The sequence below is a fragment of the Pieris napi genome, chromosome 23, assembly GCF_905475465.1.
Source record: "Pieris napi chromosome 23, ilPieNapi1.2, whole genome shotgun sequence".
Lineage (NCBI taxonomy): Eukaryota > Metazoa > Arthropoda > Insecta > Lepidoptera > Pieridae > Pieris > Pieris napi.
In genome coordinates, this window is record NC_062256.1 from 8,627,972 (window position 1) to 8,645,904 (window position 17,933).

At 32.5% G+C, this 17,933-nt stretch overlaps 1 protein-coding gene across 3 annotated transcripts in view; it reads right to left on the minus strand.

Moving 5' to 3' along the window:
- The window catches only part of LOC125061489 (paired box protein Pax-6-like), a 70,159-nt gene extending 54,335 nt beyond the window's left edge, over positions 1 to 15,824 (minus strand). For all 3 annotated transcript variants that reach the window (XM_047666961.1, XM_047666960.1, XM_047666962.1), the window contains exon 1: positions 15,544 to 15,824. In XM_047666961.1, the coding sequence (XP_047522917.1) occupies positions 15,544 to 15,667 (124 nt within the window). In that variant the 5' untranslated portion in view covers positions 15,668 to 15,824. The remainder of the gene's footprint in view (positions 1 to 15,543) is intronic.
- Between the last annotated feature and the right edge of the window lie 2,109 nt (positions 15,825 to 17,933).

Genomic DNA, 17,933 nt, shown 5'->3' on the forward strand with positions numbered 1-17,933 from the left:
CACTGTGAGAAAAAAAATCGTTTAAATATAATCTCAAACAAGAAATCACAATCTGTTTTGTTAAAGGAGATCTGTAAAAAATGATACTCTCATTTCAACAAAATAATCAAACTATGTCATAAAAAGTGAATTTAATATGATACAAATCAATCAAAATATCACTTATTTTATAGCTTCTAAATTTAAATTTTCTGCAAATCTCCGTAAAACGGACGTGTAGAACTCTCCACTCTTTAAACACCAAGTATATAGTAACCTTATAGGTAAACATTTCCCAAATACCTTCCAAAATTACGTCACACTATTAATACTATAGTTAAGAACGGGTCGGTGCGTGTTTTTATTTGGGTGCGTGAGCAGTGATGCCTTATTAAAATATTTCGAGTGGAAACTGGAAGGACCACTTAGTGCGAGGGAGTTTCACGCCTGAGCTGATATAACAGCAACGACAAGATAGCTTATTTGTGAACTTAGTATATGAATGATTAGAATGTGTTCCAGGGGCGGCGCTTTAATCTTTTTACGACAGTGTTTAATGAACCGCGTATGCGAATTCTTCGATTAATTAATAGGCTAATTGTAAACGTTTTTATTTGCATTTATGTTAATTTGTAAACTAGTTTTTTAGTGTTTTCACACCTTATTAGCCAACTGTAGTGATGGTTTTATTAGCTTAATATTAAGAGGAAAGATTTGATTGTTTTGTTTTTGCTGTTTGCTTGTGTTTATTTGCCTTAATAATAATATTAGACGAGCTGTCTTTAAACTTTAAATTTATTTTGATCATTTCTCTTCTGCCTCGTAATTAGCTACTACTTAATACATTAATTGTGACTCTATTAACCTTTGGATTAGTTTTTACATTTTTTTATTTTTTCTTTAGATTTTATTTTAGTTATAGTTACATGTTATTTTGAGTTTTATTTTGTTAATTATTTATGCACTTCTTGTACTTTACCCTCTGTAGGTGTTTCTTTTCTTATTTTTCCATATTAGGGTTGCCTGGAAGAAATCACTTGTTAGCGATAAGGCCGCCCGTTGCCTTATAGCTTATGTAACCTGCATTTTTTATTTTTTAATAATAATAAAGCCCCTTTAATATCTAATCATGACAAAAAAAGATAATATACAGGTTAGATTTTTTACAATTTATTTATCTTGTTATATTTTATTATTGTTATATTGTCCCGTTACTCAACAGTTGATCATGTGACATGGTATTCAATTCGAAATATTTTCGTTATACAGTGTAAATTCTTTATAACGAATTTCACGGGACTGAGCAATTCGGTTCGTTATAGAGAACTGCCGTTATAGGGAGAGCAGAGAAAAAACACCAAATTATAAGATAATTTATATATATATATATATATATATATATATATATATATATTATATATACAGGCAATGTAATCTAAGATAATGGCACACGTGTTGATGCAATTAACAATAACAAAGTCGAGACGGCTGTTTATGACCTCAGGTGCCTTTTTTTTAGAAATTTCGGCACCTCAATAGGTTAGTTTTGTAATGAGATTATAAAAACAATTACACTTAAGCATGTTGTTGATATCTCAATATGAAAACATTTCTTCGTAATAGAGAGTGGCTGTTGCGTTATTAAGATTGAATTAATGTATGGGTTTTGTGTTAAACCCACAAAATTATACCTTCTTTACGTTATAACGAACGACGTTATAAAGAGTCTACACTGTATTTGAATTTAGAATCATTTTATACCTCCTAACGTCTCACGTTCGGAAAGTTCTTAATGTGCGCAATTACCACTTAAAATCATAGTGACAAACAAAGAAAAATCCCTAAAAGTCCCGTCCATGCCCCATTTATTACATACATTATAACACAAGACTTCATTATTATTATTATTTTCTACTAAGTATGATTACATTTTTCTTCTTTCTTTTTTTGCGACTGAGGCGCAACTAGCTGCTGTGGTCTCTGGGAGAATGACTAGCGCTGTGGAACAGTCTGCTCCTCAGCATAATGCTGAGCCAGGGCCAATTACAAACACAGCAGACACGCATTACACACTTGAAACGAACCAAATGAGAAACATTTTGTATTTTTTTTTTAATTTTTTCTTTGATTATTCTTATTTTGTGTGTTTTTTTTTTTGATTACTTAATTTAAACTATTAACCCTAACATCATTTCTAGATATTAAGACATCCATTTGCCACTAGATTATAGCAGCTATACAGCGTAAAATTACCAGCTTGAGTGCAAATAAAAGGTTTTATTAAAGAAATATGCAGTTCAGTAAAAATTCATACGAATTATGGAGATGAGCAAAAGTATACATCTGACTAAATTTGCATTTACCCGTTTGGTATAATTTATATTAAATTGACTGTAACATGACTTTTGTAAAATATTTTTTATTATTGTAGAAACCTGTGGAGTTACCGATCATTTTAGGTCAAAATAAACATAGTATATACATCTTAGTGCTACCGATTTAGGCGCTAGGCCCGGAGTGGAACTATCTGGATGGAAGAGGGTGGTAGATTCGCGAAGGTAGTCGAAAAATCGCTTTATACAATTTTTTTTTTGTAAACTTTTTATAAGACACATATTTAAAAAAATACGATTCCTGCTCTTTGTATTTAAATCTAAAAAATCTCGTGTCACAATTTTCGTTCCTTTACTCCTCCGAAAGGGCTCGACCGATTTTTATGGATTTTTTCATGCATATTCAGTAAGTCTGAGAATCGGATACTATCTTTCAAACCCCTAAGTGATATACCATGTTGGTATCTACTAAAAAGGTAGGCTAAGTAAAATCACATTATGGAGAAACGAAGTTCTCGGGGACAGTAATATATATAAAATAATCTATATACAATGTTCACCAAAACGTACACAATTTAGATATTATTTTATTATAAATACATGCCATAAAAGAGAGGAGAAAACTGGCCGGCCTTTTTGTTTGGGCCGTCTTTACGGCTCAAATATAAGAATCTTCCCTCCAACCTTGATTTTGTTCCCGTTGGAGTAGAGGCTTGAGATGGGGCTCAACTGCACAGGCGCTAATTAAAGATTTAAGTTGGCGCCTGGTAGATAGTACCGGTAACCCCAGAGCTGGTGCTTTCCTGGCTCAACGAATAAGTATCGCAATACAGCAGGGATTTTTTTTATTGGAACGAAGTTCCTTATCGCGCGTTGTGAAAGGGGGCTAGACGGAAAAAATTAAAATAAAAGTTGTCACGAAACTTTTTTTCTATTTGCTATTGTAATACACCGGTTCTCGTTCGATCACCGAAGTTAAGCAACGTCGGGCGAGGTCAGTACTTGGATGGGTGACCGCCTGGGAACACCTCGTGATGTTGGCTTTTTTTTTCGTCGTAAGATTGGTGTCGAGCAAATCTATCATACTGTTATGATACCAATTAACATATAAATTAATCGAAAGGAATTTCGTTCCATCCGGGTGTCCCTTGCCACCTCTAAAGTTTTTTTAGTTATGTTTAATTATTATTATTTAGCCATTAATAAGACAAACTTACTTTTTATTAAATGTTATTAGATTAAAAGCGCTATTACATTCGTCATTGATCTAGATTACGAGGAAAGTATCTCAATTTAAATATTTAAATATCAACCAATCAGCATTCGAAATGTCAGAATAATTGGAAGGCGACGTAAAAACGGTCCTTAATATATTTCCATATGGAAAGCGGACTGTGGTAGGCGACCAGTGATTTATAATGACAATGCTTACTTCCGTTGGTACTGAGCTTTTCTCTCTTTATTTATTATTTTTATTTATCTTGCAATACTTTTACCTTTTACCTGTTCAATGCCCTTAAAACTTTCACATTACGATATGTGTAATAAGACTTTATTTACATCTCAAAAACATAAAACAAGATTTACTTTAAAATTAATGAAGGCAATTGATGAAATTGGCTTATGTGTTGGCCTAGTGGTTTTAGCGTGTGATTCTCATCACTGGGGCGTAGGTTTGATCCCCGACTGTGCACCAATGGATTTTCTATGTGCGCATTTGACACTCGTACGGTGATGGAAAACATCGTAAGGAAACCGGCTTGGCAACAAAAAAGTCGAGGGTGTGTGGCAAAGAAAGTCGATCTACTTCCCGATTTGAAATGATCATGAAACATACTGAATTACCTCACATTTAGAAATGTGAGGGCCTAAAACTTTGTAGAGCCATTGGTATATATGTAAATGGGCATTCTTACTATTAAAAGCAAATATATTTCTGGAAGAAACTGATTTATATATATATATGTAGATATATTTTATATACCAATAGACACATACAGGCTGATAAGTGCGAACCCCTATATCATGTGATGAAAATATTTAGACATATTTCATTGTTTTTAACGTTCATAATAATTGTATGATGATGAATTAATGATAATACGCTTTCCGAAGGACCTTAACATCTAGGTCGTAGAGGAAATAATAAACGGCTCAAATAAATGAATCTATCGTGCAACTTTTGGGATCTCTGGCAGAATGACCAGCGCTGTGAAACACGTCTGCTCCTCAGCATAATGCTGAGCCAGGGCCAGTTACAACCACAACACACATGACACACTTAAAATGTACCTTTTTATTATTATTATTAATCAAATGTTATGTCTATGTTTATGTATAACTTTGATTTTTTTCCCTTTAAGGTAGGTAGATTTTGGGCCGTGGGGTATAAGTGCACAGGCGCTAATAAAAAAGCGCCTGGTAAATAGTATCACCCAGAGCTGGTGAATTCTCGCTCAACGAATAAATATCGCAATACACCGAGGTTATCCTAGTATATCCTCGCTATACTATTTTAGGGTACTGACAATAAACTCTCCAACTAGTTTACAACTCTCTCTCAACTCTCTTACAACTCTCCGCTAAGTTTTTTCGTTTACAAAATTGACTGACTGTAATAAAAACTGAATTGTAATAAAAACTTTGGTACAGGTGTAAATTCCACCTAAAGGGCCGAGAAATATTAAAGAATGTATGAACAAGTGTTAACGTTCAAGTAGTCTTTGTCTACTAATTAAGCGTCGGCGCGTTAAACATATTATGCGTGATCACTATTTAAATGGTAATTAGTTACAATTTCACCTGAATAAATGTTTATCTGGGTTTTTTTGATGAGGTAACTTTTCGTGATGCCCCTACGATACAGGTTCTATTTTTTGTATTATGAGTTTCGCACACACACGCGGCTCGACTGTTGTGTGGTGGTAGTTATGTGGGACACGCCACTGTGCCTACCCACCAAAACCACCCAAGGCATGACACAGGTTCTGTCTCAACCTTATTTAATAGAGCACTACACTACAAGACATACCAACTTTTGACTATTGATTTAAAAGAGTACCGAGAGTTTTTTACGCCGGCTTTTTCTCTCACCCTACACCCTCTGTCTTCTTTACCGATGAGTAGGGATGCCTACAAATTCAAATTATACTATATATATTATATATATTCAACGTGAAATAAGTGATACTTGTATCTTATGTTCCATAATAAACATATTTTTATTTAATTCATTTTTATAATTTGCTGGAGTTGTCAATTTATTTACGTAAAACGTACTATTTTTTACTGTATTTCACCGCTAGTATTTATGTCAATTGTACCCCCAATTTAAAATACTTTTTACAAATACTGTCAAACTTAGGCTTTAAGATCCGTAGGTAATACCTATGTATAAAAGACCATACATTTAGCAAGCTCAAACCAGAGTTTTTATATGTATAAAATTGGTCTACCCCCAATTTTCTTAGGAACTACTGTCAATAGACACATGTCAAATGTTTGAACCTGTTTTAAAAAGGAAACTTAACTACGTGTTTATTACTCAAGTGTGTGTTGGCCCACAAATGTTCTGAAACTAAAAATCATAGCGTCATCATAATTCCAGGGAAAACGGTTCAAGTTTCATCAAAGATTTGTAGATTTTGAGATATGTTCACCTATATACAAAATAGTAGAGGAAATAATATGTACAATTCAAGCACTGTTTTATGTTATTTAGTGTTTTTTTAATTCAAGCGTTTTACTTTTGCGGTTATTTTTTATCATCATTGTACTGTTTCTCTGACGCCTCATCATCGCCATTTGCTGATGATGAAGCAATATCTGAGCATCACACTCTCCAAAGTAAAGTTGTATTTATGTTTGCATACTCCTGTGTAATGAAGGGTTTGTTTACCTAGATAAATAATGTAACGTGAAGTCGTTCTAACATTTTCTATACAACTTTATGTATCGACATACATTTAGATTAATCTTATACATTTATAATAATTGTATAATGACATCGTCTAGCTTTGTCATTGCTTGTCCATAATAACATTATTAGGTATCCAATTAGAATAGTTAAATTAAACATGCAAGTGACCCTAGTAATAGGCACCTTTGCAATAAACGTTAGGAAAACGCATTACTGCAATTGCGATTGCAATTTATAATATTCAAGGGAAGCGTAGCACAAACTGTTTATATGGATTTATATGTATGAATTGTTGATAGAATCTTAACTAGAGCTGTAAAAATAAAACATTATAGGTATGACATTTGGACATTTATTTGTTGTCAATCAAATCAAATACTTCGATGTTTAGGGTCCGTTTCACAAAGTACGGATAAGTTCTATATAAGTTCCAAATTAGCTATTTATTACTTATTGGTAGGATAAACATTATTGTTGCGTTTCACGACTGTCAGATAGCGCTATTCGTCACATAAAGTCCATCATAAGTTGAGTCCGATGAAGTGTCAAATAGCACAATTTATCTCCCAAATAATTTATCTGTTGCATAGCTATTTGGTACTTTATCTATAAATTGTGAAACAGACCCTTTACTTGAAATATTTAATATAAATTGCAAATAATTTAAATATTAACTAAGTAAGTTCCGAGCGACTCTCATCCCGATATGAGCATTAAATACTCGCTTGTACGATGAAGGAAAACATTGTGAAGAAATTCCTTAGGCCTATATAATTAGACAGGGATACGTTGATCACCTACTTGCCCATTAGAAAATAGCGAATCGCGAAACAGATATAGTAATCTAAGACAAACCAAAAAGGTAGCGCCGCTTGTGTTATAAAATGTACATAAGAATTTCGCGGAAACAAACGAAATCCATAACAAATTTTTCATACGTTTTTCACCGACTTATAAAACAAATGAAGGCGAATTCGTAGTGTAATTCAATGTTCCAGCACTATTAGTAGTCCATAAAAAACCTAACATCATGCCTGTATGTAACTATCACAATATATTTGATTCTCTTAACAACCAATTTCTTAATACCGTCTCTTCTCTACAATTATCTTAATCCATAGAAATTTATCTAGAGAAATGCATTAATAAATTATCAGTCATGTAGGCTACTAATACTTCCACCATATTTAAATAGCCCAACTTATACTAATATGGAAAAGCGGAAATGAAATCATTTACATACATTAAGCTTTACTTATAAGTCCATATTACGCACACAATTTACTACCAAATTGACACTAAAATATTGGAGTTTATTCGTTAATAAATACCACAAGTACGTTTTTACGTGTCAAAAATATTTCTGTTGTAACAACATCATTGTGTTTTGTTTATGATTTTTTTTAATTTTATATAAGTCTTTATCTTGCAATCAGTCAGCTAGACTATGAGCAGATGTGTTGAGAGCTGTTAGGCGTTCAGAGCAAAATCTCCATCGAGACTGCTCCTCTCTTTCAACCGTGTCTATCAAGACTTAGGATTTGCCTTTTAAGCCTATTTATTAGGTGCGGTATGGTTAGTTGCGTGGCTGTTTATAAAACTAATCTTAACAAAACTTACATTTGTTTAAATTAAATTTAACTTCTTTTAAAATTTGTTGTAATTTTCTTTGTAATTATTATTATAACAATGTAAAAGAAAGATGTTAAACAAGTAAGTGTGTTTTGTTTATAAAACAAATCTTATCAAAAAATTACATGTGTTTAAAATAAATTTAACTTCTTTTAAAATTTGTTGTAATTTTCTATGTACATAATTATAACAATGTAAAAGAAAGATATAAAACAATTTTAATGTGTTTTGTTTATAAAACTAATCTTATCAAAAAATTACATTAGTTTAAATTAAATTTAACTTCTTTTAAAATTTGTTGTAATTTTCTATGTAATTATTATTATAACAATGTAAAATAAAGATGTAAAATAATTTTAATGTATTTTGTTTATAAAACTAATCTTATAAAAAAATTACATTTGTTTAAATTAAATTTAACTTCTTTTAAAGTTTGTTGTAATTATTATTTTTCTTACAATGTCAATGAAAGATTTCATGTGTTTTTGTTTATAAAACTAATCTTATCAAAAAATTACATTTGTTTAAATTAAATATTTTAGAAAACGGGAACTTTATTTAGAAGTTGTTACAATTTCTTTTTTGTCTAAAATATTAAGTTGTTGTTTCTTTAATATTTAATATCAGTTTTCTTTTTTATCTTTTCAAGTACTTAATTGACTTATGTTTTCTCTTTCGTATATTTTGTTTAACAATGTAATGTGGCTTTGGCTTTGTATATTCTAAGTGTTTTATTTTATAATATGTGTAGCTGTAAGATTACTTATAAATATATAATCACCTACACGCCTTAGCAATACTATAGACAAGTATGCCCGAACGAAGGGCCTACAACAAATCTTCGAGGAAACTAAGAGCAAATTTTTGGACTACTACACTACGAGCAGTGTTAGCTCCCGTGTGTGCGTTTGAGTCACGGTTCGAATCAGCCAATGGAATACAGTGTGCATACAACACAACTAAATCTCCCTTGTATGGTAAAGAAAAACCTCGTGAGGCATGCCTTAGAGCCAAAAATCGACAGCATATGTCAGCGACCTACTTATCCTATTAGAAAAAAAAGGGTGCGTGTACCTACTTATGTACGCGCGTAAGAAGTTATACTTCTTTGGCATTATTAAAAATAGTTTTTGATTGCATGCAAATAATTAATTACAATTAAATAATCAAAGACTGGAAAAGGAGTCATTACAGTCAATAAAGTTCAGTTTACATTTGAAAAATTAAATAAATAAATATTTATTATTATTCTCTTACATTAAGTGTAACATAAATTCTATTATTATTCGAATGTTGTTTTTAAATTATGTCCAATGCCGTAGATTCTTCCGTGGGCAACTTCTTTCTGTTAATTTTGTGTCACGGTGCGCGCGCATCGTAAAATTTCATTCTCATCAATTTTTCATAACGCGCCTAAAGAAGTATAACTTCAAAAATTATCACGAAAGAGTTACAGAAATCTGAACACGAGCAGCCAATGTTTTTTTTTTCTCATACATAATAACACTGTCTTAAACATTATCTCTCAAGCCTTAAATTGAATATTTCATCCTTATCACTCTCATGTCACAACACACTAAAATAAGCGGGACTAAATTATTTTTCTCTTATTAGTTTTAAATACTAGATAATAGGGTTTATCTAAGCTCTCTATGTACTAAACAAAAAGTTGCTTTTATCGTTCTATTAATTATCGTAAGGCATAAAATGTGTTGAAGAAATACTGACAGCCTAGCTCACATAGCAACATAGGCGGGTTTTCATAATAAAGTAAAAACTATGTAATAATTAACGTTTAGTTTTAATTGAATTTTTTATATTATTGCTGTCTTTAGCATTATAATTAATTATTTTACTTACTTTAAACCTAATTTAACAGTTAAATGTATCAAACGGATATTAAAATATAATTTACTCACATAGGTAACTTAAAAAAATAATATGTACTTCTAAATTGCTAGTTCTCAGATCGAGACCGTAGAACGGATGAGAAGAACTGGCTTCAAATCTCCTACAATATAAATCGCAAAGTTTTTATTAAATATTTAAATTGCCTACAGCATCATGCTCTTCGTCACATCTTAGGTACTATTTACATAATTAAAGCAAGACATTAATTATCAAGACATGAAAAGACGCATAAGAATGATATCGGTTCGTATATACAGGGTGGCCAAAAAGTCGTGGATCAAACGCAAATAGGGGATAGATGAGGTCATCAGCGGCAAAAAATTGTTCTACGGGAGGTCTTTAAGGTCAACCCCTGCAGAGTTATGATTTATTTTGGTTTTTATATGAAAATTGACTTTTTTTACTAATTCTTATTAAAATTCGAAAAAATCTACATCCTGTATCTTTTTCATAATATCCACTAGATTGGTACTGATGAGTTCTTGCGTAAGAAATACTATTTATAGTTGTTTATTAAGTGTATTGAAGATAATGTTAAGTTATACGATATAATTTTTTTTCAAATCAAAACTTTTTGTCTATTTCGGACCCCACCGTGAAAAAAAATTACTCTACCGAAAAGTGACCCTATATTACAAGTTTTGGCGCATTTAATATGGATTCTGAAAAGGTATTACACATGGCCAAGAGTCGCTCTAATATCTTTCTAGGACGAAAAAACAACAACGATTCGGACTTATGATAGATTATTTACCTACCTGTGACCAGTACTGTGAGAATCGGACTAGATTCAAAAAATTGGACAGATGGCTGGAGGGTTACGTAGAAATTTGATTAGACGGTGCAGTTTAAGTATTATGGTCAGAGTCAGGAATTTTGAGCATATTTTATAGTAAAATATTTTGTTTCCTACAAACAACCATTGAGAAATAATTGTTTTAATACAATTATTATTTCACAATCGTTGTTTGTAATTCTTCCTAGAAAGATATTAGAGCGACTCATGGCCACGTGTAATACCTTTTCAGAATCCCTATTAAATGCGCCAAAACTTGTAGTACAGGGACACTTTTCGGTGGAGTAATTTTTTTTCACAGTGGGGTCCAAAGTAAAGAAAAATTTATGATTTGAAAATTTTTTATATCGTATCACTTATTATTATCTTGAATACACTAAATAAACAACTATAAATACTATGTCTAACGCAAGAACTCATCAGTACCAATCTAGTGGATATTATGAGAAAGATACAGGATGTAGATATTTTCGAATTTTAAGAAGAATTAGTAAAAAAAATTCAATTTTCATATAAAAACTAAAATAAATCATAACTCTGCAGGGGTTGACCTTAGAGACCTCCCGTAGAACAATTTTTTGCCGCTGATGACCTCATCTATCCCCTATTTGCGTTTGATCCACGACTTTTTGGCCACCCTGTATACCTACCGTGCCGGGTCTCTTTTCGCACAGATTTAAGTATATTTAGAGTCAAAACTTAGCGACAAGTAAATTTCGTTTTTGAATTTTTAACACAATAGGTTTAGGTTTCATATAATTTATCAATATAATAGAAAAGAAGGTGATCAGGTGGTCAACTCCGTTCGAGTATTAAATGCGCACATAGAAAGAAAGTCCATTGCTGCACAGCCGGGGATCGAACCTACGACCTCAGGTATGAGAGTTTCACGATGAAGCCACGAAGCCAACACTGCTTATAATCAAATTAAATAAATAAATCAGTGGCTCTACAACCTCTTTAGGTCTTGCCCTCAGATTTCTGAATCTGTTTCATGATATTTTTTTAAAATCTAATAGGCAAGTAGGTGATCAGCCTCCAGTGCCTGACACACTCCGTCGACTTTTTAGGTCTAGTGTCTGTTTCCTCACGTTTTTTTTGCTTTACCGTTCGAGTATTAAATGCGCACATAGAAAGAAAGTCCATTGCTGCACAGCCAGGGATCGAACCTACAACCTCAGTGATGAGAGCCGCACTCTGAAGCCACTAGGCCAACACTGCTCATAATAAAATTACCTTTAAATACCCTAATAATACTGTTATTTAATACTTTTTAATCAATTTTAATCAAAACAGTTTAAATTTATTTCCAAATATTGATTTAAGTCATTTCTAACCAAAGGCTTCGCCGCTTATCATTAATCAAAACATATCAGTCGTATATCATATTAAACATTCACCGGAAATGCTACCGGATAATCTAGATCTAAAGATTAATTAGTTCTTCGAAACAATGCTGACAATGTCCTACAAGTTCCGTCGCGATTCGCCAACTCATCGGCCCAGCTGCTTGACATAACAAATGATTAGCTATTGTGTAAGCTATTAAATCATTGGTTACGCACGAAAATTTAACTAAAAGTTGAATTGTTAGTGATTAAGTGACATTAATGTTTTTATATATTGCAAAGTTAGTTTTGACAATAATCCACTGGATTTTTTCTACTTTATTAGAATCCTACATTATCGCTAATTAATATCTTAATATATATAAATTACGTGTCACGTTTTTTGTCAGCTATGGACTCCTAAACTACCGAACCGATTTCAGTCAAATTTGCACACCGTGTGCAGTTTGATCAAACTTAAAAGAGATTGAGCTTACATCTCAATGTATACCCATAATATTATTGTATTGCAAAATATTTAACTACTATGTAATATAACAAAAACCTTAGCCACAGCAACGCTTGGCTGGTCTGCTAGTAGACTATAGAATAAAACAATCGTCTAGTCCTGCGCACGCTAGTAATGATTATTAATAAAAAATAATTCATGAAAAAAACTCAGTTTTGTATCGCGCAGCCCGGATATACAACGATCATTTAAGTCTTGACTTGTTTAGCCTATCGTGGAATATGGATTAAAAGAGTATTAAGAATATCCATAGTGCAAAATCATTTGCATCATGAGCATACCCCACATACACACCTTCACGTACATACCACTTTTACACCATCACACAACACAGCGAAATTAGGTATTACTTAGTAAAATGTATTGACTTTAATTGACATAACTTTTAGACATAGAAAAACACTTTTTAACGGATTTGAAGTTATGTTTTATTATAAATTTCTTCTTTCTTTTTAATCTTTAATATATAATAATAATATAAATGTACATTTTTATAATTTTGTCTTCAGTCACCGTGACCATGCACGCTGTAAAGCACGCGAAACGTCGGTTAAATTTAAAATTATGTTAAATAATTGTAAATTTATAATAAAACATAACTTCAAATCCGTTAAAAAAGTGTTTTTTTTTAATGTATTGAATAATTTTTATTGGTTTTCCCTTTTGTAAATCTTTGAACTTTTTTGTAAATACTATGTATTTAGTGTAATTGTTTGTTTTTATATATATTTTTTGTTAGCCGTAGGATTACGAAATAAAGTAATTAATTTATAATTGTTCTTTATAGGAAAGCAGGCGAATAACCTTGTGAGCTCACGTCTTCTATTTTAATATTTTAAAAGGTTTCCCGAAGATATTCTTCATGGAATGCGCATTTGCGCACTTCAGCTATTGCGCAAAGAATCTATTGGTATGCACCTAATACAGGATTTTAAGACACGACCTACGAGTTACCACTTAATTACTGCATGAGTATTGGTATTTTAAGTTAGACAGTTTTTAGTTGATTTAATTTATCATATTATATATAATGCAATTGTCTAAAAATTTATATTTTAGTTGACCTCATACATGGTCCAAATATAGTATAGATTATAAAGCCTAGAACAGATCGCTTAGAAGCGATAAGGCCGTCCGTTCCCCTCCTTTTTATTTACGGGTTTTGTAATGTAATGAAGTGTTAAATAAGTATAAAACGTTCCAATTTAATTAAGATTTTATCACCCTTTGCTTATGGTTAATAATTTGATTATACTTATGAAAATATTCTCTCAAACATATTAGTGATTTTGTAAAGATAAAAAGCATGCATGTAACATTTCATCAAATTGGATGAAGTATATCAAGAATACCATAGCAAGTGGAGATACATGGTCTTCTGGAAAACGGCGTGAAAATAAAAAAAATTGAATTGGTAACTATCTTATAGTTGTTGATAGGCCAATTTTTTAATATAGGCTTGCCATAGATTTAATAGAAATAGCTTAAAATAATAACTTAATTCTTAAATATTGTTTTTTTAAGTTTGGAAAGTAAAACTCAATAGCATTATTTTGGCCTACAGTATCTTTTTAGTATCACTTTAAGCTGGGCAGAGCAGGCGGCAAATAATAAACGGCGCAAATATAAGAGTATTTCCTCCAACTTCGATTTTTTTTGAGACAAAAGTGCACAGGTGCTAATTAAAGATTTAAGTTGGCGCCTGGTAGATAGTACCGGTGACCCCAGAGCTGGTGCTTTTCCAAACTTTTTAAGATTGTTTTAATTTTATTTTTATTATTACGATATATATTTATATAAGAAATTGTAAATACTGTTTATTTGATGTTTAGGTTTTAATATTATTATATTTATTATGTTATAAATTTTTCTGACATTTACAATAGATAAACCTCCAGCCCGCTTACTCTCATTATCCTAAATTAAGAAAACGTTGCCAACTTACAACCACTCTGAGTTGAAACCTTAACCAATTAAATGTTAATCCGGCTGTCTTTACAATTCAAGATTTATTTAACCAAAACTCTTCCTACATAGGCAACTAACAGTAATATATTAAACGATTTCAAGATATTCATGATTTAAAAACTTTATATTTCAGGCGAAAATTTAATAAAATAATGATTTTCTAGAATTGCCGGCGGAAAGCAAATTTATTTGCACCGCACATTTATCTTTTGAAAAACAAAAGTTATATTTGTTATATCAATTAAATTGTTATATCAAAAAGGTCCAACAGTTATAAAAGAATATGCATTATGCAATATCAAGAGATATTGATTCTTGTCTTCATTTTGTTCCAACCGTTATATTTTCTAAGGGAAAGCGTTTTTGTAGTTTTAATGCAAAGGGAAGTGAAGTACATACTACCGATGACTTACAGTCAGGAGACTTCTACCGCCGGCTTCTTAGATTACTTTACGAACCGTAAGTCAAATTTGTATCAAGCATTTAATTTCTCTATTTCACTATAGAGCCTAGTCTCAATTGTTAACTGTCCGTGACCGATGTTTACCGGTTTTTATAACCCAAATACGAATCGTAATCCGTGTTTCTTTTGTATTTATACTCGTAATCACGTTTCGCGTGTAATTTATTATTGTTAAACGTTTGAGCCGTATCTATGAGCCCTAATAAACCAAGCATATTTTAAAATTAATATATTAGCAGCATTAATTAATAAAAATATATTCTTTCTATTTATATTAGAAATCTCTTAAACTCTAATATTATTTTTGAATATCAATGATTGGTAATTCAAACTTGCGTCAACGCCTCCACAAAAAGACACGCCGTCGGGAAAACTTTAACATAAGTAAATGATATATATAGATATTCTTTTGATTCAATTTTAAGGTAACAGAAAAAATTGTGTTTTCTTTGTAGGAAATCAACATATTTAGTAGATTTATTTCTGTTGAAGTCCCATTACAGCCCTAAACAACTACCAAGACTTAAAGCATTGTTCAAACATTTTAGTAATCTTAAAATATTTTTTTTTCCAGCGTAGCTGGATCAATTTGATATATATATTTTCCAATAGGAATCTCTTTTAATTTCTAAGAAGTATCTTAAATAGTTTTTAATGCACTTTAATATGGATAAGTGAGACTTACCATTTGGTGATATATTAAGTGGCTGGGTGATCGCCGCTGGCGCTGGGGCCGGCTCCATCTTCCAGGACGCGCAACAAGAAGCCGGCGAGAAGTCTGTTGGGCCCGAGCCCGCCGATATCAACATTGTCGAACCGCAAGCATAAGCAATATCTTCTATGGGCACCAAGCTCACAGTTCACGAACTAAGTCCACAAAACGCTGCGCAGTCACGCGCTCACACGAAGCTCAGCCAGAACACTGAAGTGCGCGCTTGCCCGGCGCGCCCACTCGCGCGCCTACTGCATTAGCACGCCTTTAAAAAATCTCCGCCAAACAATAACAAAAAACTACCTCCACTTAATAGAGCCTCCATCCTCTCGCTCTAACGCTGTTAATTCGATTTCCGAACGCGTCAAATCCACGGCAACGCTCGATTCATTTACAGCCTTCCGTCCTGTTCTAAGCGCTTCGATTAAAACGCCGCCGCAGATTACAACCTTATTTCGTTGCATTAAGACTGAGTTTTCTATACAAATACGGAGGCGGTTAGGATCTTTAGCGGGTTTATAATAAAACCACTACTCACACTCGTTCGATTCAGCCTAAGCATGAGCTGTATGAAAGGGACAGGTGCTGTACCGCTTGGTGGCAGAATTACAGTAGTGAGCACAGGTGATCTTTCACGATTTCTATAGAAGGTGTTAATGTATACCTCTCTCGCTCTGGTTTACGGCGTTTTGTTAATGCGTTCTGAGACGACGATATGAATGAAGGCCGCTCGTTAATTAGAAGTATACTTAACCATGCTTAGCATTCTAATGGTAACGGGCAGGAATCGTTTTAATTAGGGTGGTATGTACCCCATTTTAGGTTGATTTAGTAATAAAAGTATTTTGTACGGCGTCATATGTTGAACGGAGAATAAAAATCTGGATACCTATAATTACAGAGAGGAAATGTATTCTCTTTTATCGAATATTAAATACTCGATCAATGCAAGGTTCATTTATAACAAGCAAGTGCCTTCAACTTTGTTTGCGATTTTTAACCACCAAAGACCCGAAGCATTATTTTTAACATGACTACATCAACTAATGATCTCAAGTTATCTATTAGTAATTGTTTTCTTATTACACATTTATGCCCTAAAACAGAAGTGGCAATAGCGGGGCATATAGCAAGATACACAGATAATAGGTGGAAAGGACCAATAGGAAGAAGGAGAAGAGGTTGCCCAAAAAAAGGTGGATAGAAGAAATAGAAGCGTAGCAGGAAACGAATGGAGAAAGAGAGCCATAGACAGAGTTGGAAAAAGCTGGAGGTCTTTACCCGTGAAGGGGTTCCGATCGACGGTACTGAAGGAAGTTAGGAAGCAAAAAAAATGTAAAAAATAGTAAAATTATCTAAGCTGTATATTATAATTTGTTTTCATCATGATTGTAAATAAAACGGGTTTTATTATTATTACACATTTCAAATATTAAATGCCAATTATTTGTCTCTGATCAACGAAAAGCGCCCAAGCTTTGATTGGAAAAAATGGTATGTCCAATACCTGTTTACTTTTAATTTATAAATATTTTTACTATCAAGCTTCCTAACTCATAGGCTTTGAGTCTTACATTCTTGTAAACAAAACCGCCGTCCAGAGACTTTATTATTTCCGGTCTATTAAAAATTGTTACATTTCCTTTAAGAAATGATAATATTATTTTGTATGAAATATACGCGCAGACGCTTTCTCCGCGAATTTATATAGATCTTATTTATAATTGCAAGGAAGAGTGAATTGCCGGATGGCACCGAATTGCAACTGCTATATACAATTTCTTTGTAGGCCCTTTAATTTGTAGTAATTTTGATTCATTGCGGTTTCCGTTTGCGGCACTGAATATTTAACTGATAAATCAATGTATTTAACTATAACAAAGGGATTTCTTAATCTAGTATAATTTGTTATTAAATACTTCCGATACTTTTCATATAAATTTCTGTTTTATGTTTAGCAAACGTTAATTGTGCAAATATATCTTTATTATTTACAATTTTCTCAACCTACAAAGTAATAATAAAAATAATTAAAAAGAAAAAAAATAGTTTGGTCCCTGTGGCAGTGTACCTTTAACGCTGGCAGCAATCGCTGTATTGCGATACTTATTCGTTGAGCGAGGAAAGCACCAGCTCTGGGGTCACCGGTATCTACCAGGCACCAACTTAAATCTTAAATCAGCGCCTGTGCACTTGAACCCCACGGCCCAAGAGCCTCTACTCCAAAGGGAACAAAATCGAAGTTGTAGGAAAGACTATACTATTCATTTATTTTCCCATATTATTTCTTTACAGTAAAACACGATAATCTATTGGGACAACTGGGGTTGGAACACACGAACTTTTGGGAATCGCACACTTCA